The sequence below is a fragment of the Laetiporus sulphureus genome (genome assembly GCF_001632365.1).
Source record: "Laetiporus sulphureus 93-53 unplaced genomic scaffold LAESUscaffold_63, whole genome shotgun sequence".
NCBI lineage: Eukaryota > Fungi > Basidiomycota > Agaricomycetes > Polyporales > Laetiporaceae > Laetiporus > Laetiporus sulphureus.
In genome coordinates this window covers 166409-175710 of record NW_024468572.1, presented here as the reverse complement: position 1 = coordinate 175710, position 9302 = coordinate 166409, and the positions used below count along the sequence as shown (strand labels likewise).

The window sequence follows — 9302 nt, the reverse complement described above, 5'->3', positions numbered from 1 at the left end:
GCTTCGCGCTGCTTCTTGCGCTCGACGTAGTAGGTCGGCACCGTCGACTCATCCGAGTCCTGCGACGGCTTTGGCGGACGCGACCACGACGAACCCGGGCTCATCGGCGGCAGCCCGGAGGGAGAAGTGGAACATGCGCCGTTGAGACATCTGGCCATCGCTGCCCTCTGGATGGAGAAGCTCGGTCGCGACAAGCTCGTGAGACCCAGGTTGTCGGCCCTGGCCTTGTCGCTTGAAGAAGCGCTGTGCATCAGGATGGCGCAGTCCATTTCGCTGGTAGCGCGAGGATGTCGCTTCCTGCGCCTGTCGCTCCTCCTCCTCCTCCTCCATCGGCCTCTCACGCTCCCTTTTCTCCTCCCATTCGACCATCGCCTGCACAGCCGCCTCGTCCTCCTTCTCGAGGCGTGCAAGTGTCTCCTGGAGGGTCTCGCCCTTCTCCAACCATACCTGACGTTTGATTGCCTTTGGATGAACCCATGGCCAGATAGCATTGTCCATCGCGAGGCGCGCCTCGCTCGGGCTGTTTAGTGAGTTCATCTTGCGAAGGACGGCGGGAAAGTCGCCGGTGCGGCAGACGCCGACAAAGTGCTCGATCGCGTCCTTGCGACCGAGCTCGTGGCGAACGGGATAGCGAGTCTCGAGCAGGAAGACGGTGTGCGAGGTGTACGCCTCTGGCGGAGGCGGCTCGTATTTCTTGCGTTTGGCGAGGTAGGCTCCGCCGGGGAACCAGTTCGAGATGCGAAGGTCTCGCGGACGGGTGAAACCTCCCATGTACCTGTATCACGTAAGAGTAGCTCTACTAGCGACTGCAAGCATGCTCACTCTTTCACCGGGGTCATGGACATGGTGATATCCATACGCTCATCTCGCTCTGCCTTTTTTATACGGCGTGCCTTCTCGCGAATCTCATGGTCGGCAGTTTTGGCCTGCTTTGGCTTGATCTCGCCTGTCTCCGCCGTGGACGAGGAAAGGCGGCGACACTGCCTCACTTTTGCGGCGGCGGCAAGTCGCTTTGTGAGCTTGGACCGTGGCAACATTGCGAGCGAATATTGAGCAGAAGTGGAAAAGACGGGTGGCCTATATTGAGCCGGGAGTGTTGTGCCCTATTTGGCCGACCTGCGCTTCGTCCGGCGTCTACCGAGCACTCGGACCGCGCCCGGGCTGCCTCTCTTGGTCGCCGACGCGAGCGCTGTGCGCCCTGTGGCCCAATGGAGCAGGCGCATATATGCACGATGGCCGCGATAGTTGCGAGTCGTCTCACCCACCTCTTCTGCCGTCGGCCACGCTTATCGCCATTGCCACGCTCGCGCGTCCTAATCCCCCACCCTCGATGTCATGTGTGAACCACAGTTTCCCGGCGGCGAGGGCACCACATAGTGCGCTGATGCTGCTCAATAATGCAATGTTGTGAGAACGAGAACGGCTCACCGGAGTGTATTTGCAGCCTTATCAAAGTGTACGTCCTGATATCCACAACAGTGTGATCAGCACGAACGACCGCAGCATCAAGCTTCAAGGTCTGAGGGTATGTGTCGGAAAAAGTCTTTACCAGACTCGCATTCACCGCGACGACTTGTGAGTGCAGATCGAATGCGCCATTTTGATGTGCTCAGCGAGAACACCGTTCATGGACATGCTACATAGACTCATCAGACCCGCAGGCGATGTGCCAAATGAATGCCTTGACGCCGAAACTACGAACAGGTCACGCATACAGTCACTCAAATTAAATGCACACACAGACACATTCCCTTGCTCTGAGAGTGAGTCCGTCATTTCATGTCTTTTGCTCCAGCGACAGAGCAGATTACTAAGTGACACCAGCGGTATTTTCAAGCAGAACATTTCGTGTCCTTCGCTGTCACCTCCAGGCAGAATGCGAGTCCGAGAAGGTGCGAGCAAGTGGCAGCGTTGTCGCTGTGGCAATAATCAAGGCTGAACGAGCGCTGAACGTTGAACTGGAAATCAGCCAAGTTCTTGTTCTACTGATATCCGAACTTCTCTTCGTCTCGTTGACGCGAGCCTCATCGCATTCCGACTCGGAGATGACGATGCCGCCAAGCATGCTCTGTCGAGCCAATGACACACAGTCCACACCATCCTTCCAATTGTGCAGGAGGAAACTCCGATGGTTCGTATTCCGATTGTATGCCAAAGAAATACACAACGGACACGAGAACAGGTACTCAGACCAGCGCCGTTCAGGACTTAGCGGAGGGAACGCCTCACGCAATCCCCATGAACTCGAGATACTGCTGTTCGAACAAGGGGACGGTGTGGCCGACGCCCTGCGCGAGGATTGCCTGGAACATAGGTCCATAAGTCGAGTTGGAGTATCCGCTCGGGAGGTACGACTCGGAGACGTTCGAGATCGGCGTGGTCGGGTACCCAAAGACGGTCGTCCACTGCTTGATGGACTCGTAGAAGTTCTGCGGGTAGACGGTCGTGTCGCTGGTGGACGCCGATGAGCAATCACTGGCCTGAGAGCGGGGAGGCACTAGGTTACGGTACGCACGCGGTTCCATGCCAGACCTGCATCTTCGGCCGCGCACCCGTGTAGCCGGGGTACGCGTTGTATACGCGCTGCGCCCATTCCTCACCGGTGAGAATCAGCTCGCCCTCGGCGCACTGCGCGTTCCAGCTGTCCTCGGGCTCGTCGGGGAGCCAGAAGCACGCGTCCGCGACGCCAGAGTCAACGACGCCCGCGCTGAAGATGTCCGGGTATGCACCCGCGAGCACGCTCGTCATCATCGCGCCCGAGGACGTGCCGACGGCGAAGACGCGGCTCGCGTCGACGCCCCAGTACTCGATGGCGAACAGCGCGGCGGAGGCGATCCCGAGCGAGTCGCTCCCGCCGTTGTGGGCGAGCGTCTCGTTGGAGGAGACGTCCCAGCAGGTGCCGGAGTGGGGCTATATACGTGTGATGGGTGAGAAGTGTATGTGGGCATCTAGAGTACGATGCTCACGGAAGATGGGTAGAGGACGAGGTAGCCGTACGTCTCAGAGAGCTCGGCGAACTTAGAACCAGAGTAGTATGCCTCCGCCGTGCCCGTGCAGTCTGTCAAGTCGTCAAGGCCAAGTCCCAACTGAGCAGCAGGCACCCACAGTGCATGGCGACGAGCAAAGGCGGGTTCGCTGCGACTTGGGCAGGCTTGTAGACGTACATGGCCACATTGTTGGGGTTCGTACCAAAGTCGGTGATCTGGTAGAGCGTCGACGCGGGGATGTCACTGAGGTTGGTCTGGCCGGCAACAAGTAGGGCGAAGGGCAGCAGAGCCACGAAGCTCAGGGTTGCCTTGAGCGAAAGCATCGTGAAGGCGAGAACCTGGGCAGTAGAGAGGCTCGACGACCCACTTCTGGTAGCAAGCAATGGGTTGTTATACTTCTGTCCATGCGGCACGCACCCACGCGAGCAGTTGTCAACGGTGACCAAGGACGAGCATGCGGTCGTCACTGCTTCGTGTTCCGCTGTATGAGGACGGAAGGGGATTTGGCCGTGAAAAGCCCGCTGTGTGAGCCAAGCCAGTGTGTGTTCGCCATGAATAACGAGGCCGACAATGCTTACCTTGGAGGCCGACGCTTCCAGTATAGTTCTGCGGCCACTGTGTGACATGCGTCCTGCGACGACACACTCTGTTCGCAGACAGGCCTGAATCGTTCGGAGAATTGTCGTATGGCTTTAACGGCATAGATGCCAGAGAGCCGTGATGGGTCGACGGTTTGTCCGAGGCTTACCCGACTCACAGCGGCGGATGGAATACGGACAATTTGCGACATCCGAGCAATTCACTGCTGAGCCGTTCTGAAGACATCCTGGAAGCCGCGACGGCACGCATGACCTGCAAACATGGATGCAGAACACAGTCGAAAGCGACGTCACAGACACTGGCCGCGAAAGAGGATCGAAGGGATGCCGAGATCAATGACTATGCACCAGGCTGCAGGAAGGAATGAGCATATGGAAGTTCCGCCCATCGTGTCCGCGACCATACCATATCTGCATGTACTTGCCGCTGCTGCAATACACTCGACCACTGCCGATTTCACTTTAGCAGCTCACCAAGGAGTATATAACAACTACGTACTCGTGTAAACCGCAAGTCTTTGTGAATGCGTGGTTTCCGCCAGTTCAAGTCAGTAACGAGCAGCACCGCTTATGCTAACTAATTGAAGGACCAGATGATGATGAACACAAAACTTTATGCCGTACGGTGCTAAGACCTGGTAAGACGCGCGGCGGAATGCGGCGCCCCTACCGTGTCTTTGTAATTGCTCGATGCTACTAGTGTATGTCATCGTCTCATGATCCGATTTTGTGTGTTGTCATGACTGGAGTAATTCAAGCTGAATTGTTCCTAGCAAGTTCAAGATAATCCGACGTGGTCTCTGTTTATGCATAAGAACTTGCTATGAGGCTTATTCGGCCTAGCTTGAACGCCGCCATGATTGCATACATGCGTCGACTTTGACACCTGGATTTCACGAGAGGTGAGTTGTGCACACCATGACTACGTATCTGCCGCATCTACACCATCCAGCTGATGGTTAATCCGTCATCGTGAAGGTTCAGCACGCGTCTTGGATCGCCGGAGAGCTCAAGAATGCAGAGGATATGAACCATTGCAGCATATAGCAGAAATGATGGCAGGGACGGAGAAGTTATGAGAGACGTTCTTACGCGATTTGACTCTCAGACACGGCACGAGCTAAGGCTCCAACATTTCTATCTATATACTATGTTAAATAGTTTTAACTGTTTACTATATCTGTTTATTTACAGGTTGGGCTGTATATAGTAAATAGATGTTTATATATAGTATAAATAGTTTTATGATGACATGAGGCTATTGAGTGCACAATTGATAGATTTGACAGTGCAACAGTGAGCCAGTTGAAAGTCATAGTGTTTGATAGAAGCCACCACTGACAGTTGATCATCATATAGACTCATGAACATGAGTTTCTTGTTATTTTTTGTATGACATGAGATTTTCTTGTCATTCGTGGTGCAAGTGTTGAAGTTGAATGCTTGTTTTCTGCTCACTATCATGTGTGTGTTGATGCACCCAGCTCCTTAAGGGTCCCAACAATCACAGAGGCTGCTCACAGTTGAGTAGAAGTCCACTAAGAGATGGGACAAAAAAACTATATAAACTTTATATAAACTGTTTATACTACATATATACCAACTGTTTACTATATACTATTTATTTACACCTCAGGAGTGTAAATAGTATAAATAGTTGGAGCCTTAGCACGAGCCCGCCAGCCATAAATGGTCAGTTCATTACAACATGTCGATGACGCTAACATTTTATGCCATGTCGTCAGATTTCGTCTTCTTTGAACGTCCATGTCTTATAAAGATCCATTCAAGCCACACCTGCCACAGTGCGACACGATGTTCAGGAGCGCCTACGCATCCCATCACATAATTGTGTCACACATGTCATGACACATTCGAATTTCGCAGCTCAATGATGCAGACTTCACGGCAGACATGATGCGATTTATCAATGTGAGAAATTGTGTGTGAATGTCGACTGATTTCTTACACATGCGACAAATATTTGCAACCATGGCATTTCATGTTGAAAATGTTTCACTTTGGCTGTGAATGTGCACTATTTGCTGTTTAAATGCTAAATTGGCAAAGCTTTGCCACAAATGTAAGACATCAGCTGACATTCCCACATGATTTTCCACATTTATAAATCGCGTCATGTCTGCCGTGCTTGGAGCTGGCCGGTATCGAATATTGCAGGGTGGTCAGGAGAGCGAACACGCAGGAAAACAGGCGTCAGAGTGATGGGAGGGTAATGCGGGAGAGACCGTGAAGGAGTTAAGGATATGCTCAGTTAAAGAAATCGTGAAGCTCGAGAGGCTGGGGTCTAGTCAAAAAGCGGATATTCATGGCGCTGATGCTCCCTGCCGATGTGCCGTTCAGACACAGATCAAAGAGCTCACCTTAAAACAGAGCCAGATGCATCTCGATAGCGACGATGGAGAATGTCATTATGCGTTCTAGCACCGTTGATGGTATCCGAGCCTGTTTACACTGCGTGGAGTGTTGTAGCTGGGCATTGCTCTCTAGCCATGCAAGACTCTCTGCACTTGTCACCAGTGATAGGCTGTTGATGATCGTCAGACATTGTGGACTTAACAACATTGAAGCCGCGCGTTCAAGTGCACATCATGATGATTCGGTGACGCCGCAAGCTGGGAGCGTGACAGAAGCTAACGCGTTGGATGTTGGTCACGAGACAATTGACGCATTAGCGCTGAGCACGACCACATTTGGCTCATCCGCCACAATCGTCCTTCTATCTCTGCGGGCATTCTTCTCCTCCTCTCTTCCCTGTCTTCGCCAACGTTTGTCATGTCCAAAAATCCGTACACGAACGCTCCTCCGCTGAAGGGCCCCGCCTCGGCGAAATCGCTTGCTGACAAGGAACCGTTATTCGGCTTCTTGCCTAGGAAGGTCACCTCGCAACAGGTGCAAAAAGCAATGGTATGCGATTTCAAGCTGAATTGGCTGTTCTCAAGACACTCACAAGCAAGGAATTGACACAGAAAGGTGACCACAACCCATTCACGAAGCAGCCTCATACGCCTCAATACAAGAAGATATTGGAGGTCCGGAAAAAGCTGCCTGTCTATGCGCAAATGAACGAATTCTTGAAGATGGTAAGCCCCGCACTTTCACGTTGTCTTCATGAGGGAAGGTCAGAGTCTGCTTCAGGCACAGATCACCCTCGGCTGGCGGGAGAACGTAACTGATGTCCGAGAAAGTTCAGCGATAATCAGGTTATCGTGATGGTTGGGGAGACGGGGTCGGGGAAGACTACTCAGTAAGAGAATTTCTGTCGGAGAAATATCTGACCATGAGAGCAGAATTTAACTTGGATACCAGGATACCGCAGTTCGTCTGCTTTTCGGATCTCCCTCACACGAAGGGCAAGATGGTGGCATGCACACAGCCTCGTCGTGTAGCAGCGATGTCGGTGGCGAAACGCGTTGCGGATGAGATGGACGGTGTGTGGCTTCTAACATACCGTGCAGTATAGGTGTCTGACATTCCTCTATAGTTCCACTTGGCAAGCAGGTCGGCTACTCGATACGTTTTGAAGACATGACCGAGCCAGGTACGACGTTCCTAAAGTACATGACGGACGGCATGCTCCTACGTGAAGCCATGAACGATCCCAATCTGGAGCGATACTCGACGATCATCCTGGACGAAGCGCACGAACGCACACTAGCGACGGACATCCTGATGGGTCTGCTCAAGTCCCTTGCGAAGCGCCGTACCGACCTCAAGATCATCGTCATGTCTGCAACTCTTGATGCCCTCAAGTTCCAAAAGTACTTCTCACTATCACAATCCGGGGAGCCAGCTCCATTGCTCAAGGTCCCTGGACGTAGTCACCCGGTGGAAGTATTCTATACACAGGAGCCAGAGCCAGACTACGTGGAGGCGGCGATCAGGACCGTGCTGATGATTCATCGGGCTGAGAAGCCTGGCGACATTCTGCTGTTCCTCACTGGGGAGGAGGAGATTGAGGATGCTTGCAGGAAAATCAAGTTGGAAGCAGACGATTCGATGAACAAAGACCCTGGCAGCGTCGGTCCGCTGGTGTGCATCCCTCTGTATTCGTCTCTCCCGCCGCAGCAGCAGCAGCGCATTTTCGACCCACCGCCGCCACCTCGGACGCCGGACGGACCCCCTGGCCGCAAGGTTGTCATATCAAACAACATCGCGGAGACATCGCTCACGATCGATGGCATTGTCTACGTAGTGGACCCGGGCTTTTCGAAGCAAAAGGTGTACAATTCCCGTATAAGGGTCGAGTCCTTACTTGTCAGCCCGATTTCGAAAGCATCTGCGCAGCAACGAGCTGGAAGGGCGGGGCGGACCAGGCCTGGGAAGTGCTTCCGGCTGTATACAGAGAAGGATTTCATGAAGGAGCTGGAAGAACAAACACATCCGGAGATATTGCGGAGCAACCTGGCCAATACGGTCTTAGAGCTGGTGAAGCTGGGTATACAGGTACGTTTCATTGCGATGACTGCATGACCTGGGCTCTGATTTGGCTGTCTTGTAGGACCTTGTGCGATTCGATTATGTTGATGCGCCGGCACCGGAGACATTGATGCGTGCCCTCGAGCTTCTCAACTATCTGGCCGTACTGGATGACGAAGGCAGACTGACGCCGCTTGGCGAAGTCATGGCCGAGTTCCCTCTTGACCCTCAGGCATGTCTAGTTGTGTTCGTGCGCTGTCTAAACGTCATTCATGAGTCTACTGCAGATGGCGAAGATGCTGATCGTCAGCCCCGAGTTCAACTGCAGCAATGAGATCCTCACAATCGTCGCGATGCTTTCAGGCGAGCTATCTGATCTTGGCAATGCTAGTCACATCGTTGATACTTTGTTCAGTGCCAAACGTCTGGCTACGTCCGCCTAATCAGCGGAGAGAAGCCGACGCGGCGAAGGCGCTGCTGACCGTCCCGGACGGCGACCACCTCACATTGCTGAACGTTTACAACAGCTACGTACAGAGTGAGTCCCTGTGGCGTTTGACAGCTCATCTGCATTCTAACTTAGGAACCCAGATGCGCATGACCGAAGTTGGGCGTGGAACAACTACCTCTCGCAACTCGCGCTTGCGCAGGCTGACAACGTGCGCTCGCAGTTGGAGCGGACGATGGAGCGATACGAGATTGCCCTCGTCTCGACCCAAGACCAGCGAAAGCTGTACATGAACGTGCGACAAGCCCTTGTGTGCGGCTTTTTCATGCAGGTTGCACATAAGGAAGGCGAGAAGGGTGCCTATCTCACGGTCAAAGACAACCAGGTCGTGAGCCTGCACCCTTCATGCGGGCTTGATACTCAGCCGGAGTGGGTTATCTTCAACGAGTTCGTACTGACGACCAAGCCGTACATTCGTACAGTCACGGAAATTAGACCTGAGTGGTAGGCCAAAGTATCGTCTCTCGCTTGCAAATGCATGCTCACGCATGATTCATCATGCAGGTTGCTCGAATTTGCTTCGAATTACTATGACCTGGCTACGTTTAATGCTGGAGAGACGAAACGCGCTCTGCAGGGAGTGCAGAACAAGCGTCTGAGAAAGGTGGCGGGCGTGGAGGATGCGAACGGCAAGTTGGAACGACCGTCTAAGCAAGCACGAAAGGGCCAATAGAGGGCAATGTTGGTGTGATTGTATGTCGTTGCAATGCGTGGATGCTCTATGATAGATCGATGTTTCTGTTCAATTGGTCCCCGTTTGGGAGAGAACTG

At 53.2% G+C, this 9302-nt stretch overlaps 3 protein-coding genes across 3 annotated transcripts; 1 reads left to right on the top strand and 2 right to left on the bottom strand.

Annotated features, from left to right (window-relative positions):
• Positions 1 to 48: 48 nt before the first annotated feature.
• LAESUDRAFT_763896 (uncharacterized protein) lies at positions 49 to 1037 on the bottom strand (the record flags this gene model as incomplete). Its single annotated transcript, XM_040913349.1, has 2 exons — positions 49 to 775; positions 823 to 1037. The coding sequence occupies 2 exons, from the start codon at positions 1035 to 1037 to the stop codon at positions 49 to 51; spliced, it is 942 nt and encodes a 313-aa protein (XP_040759043.1).
• Positions 1038 to 2225: 1188 nt separating this feature from the next.
• Positions 2226 to 3310, bottom strand: LAESUDRAFT_664316 (carbohydrate esterase family 1 protein; the record flags this gene model as incomplete). Its single annotated transcript, XM_040905110.1, has 4 exons — positions 2226 to 2451; positions 2516 to 2910; positions 2967 to 3058; positions 3106 to 3310. The coding sequence occupies 4 exons, from the start codon at positions 3308 to 3310 to the stop codon at positions 2226 to 2228; spliced, it is 918 nt and encodes a 305-aa protein (XP_040759042.1).
• A 3015-nt stretch (positions 3311 to 6325) lies between these two features.
• LAESUDRAFT_731400 (P-loop containing nucleoside triphosphate hydrolase protein) lies at positions 6326 to 9302 on the top strand. Its single transcript, XM_040910040.1, has 10 exons — positions 6326 to 6511; positions 6574 to 6687; positions 6793 to 6851; positions 6914 to 7035; positions 7089 to 8050; positions 8106 to 8255; positions 8311 to 8386; positions 8439 to 8561; positions 8615 to 8975; positions 9036 to 9302. The coding sequence occupies exons 1-10, from the start codon at positions 6380 to 6382 to the stop codon at positions 9202 to 9204; spliced, it is 2268 nt and encodes a 755-aa protein (XP_040759041.1). The 5' UTR covers positions 6326 to 6379; the 3' UTR covers positions 9205 to 9302.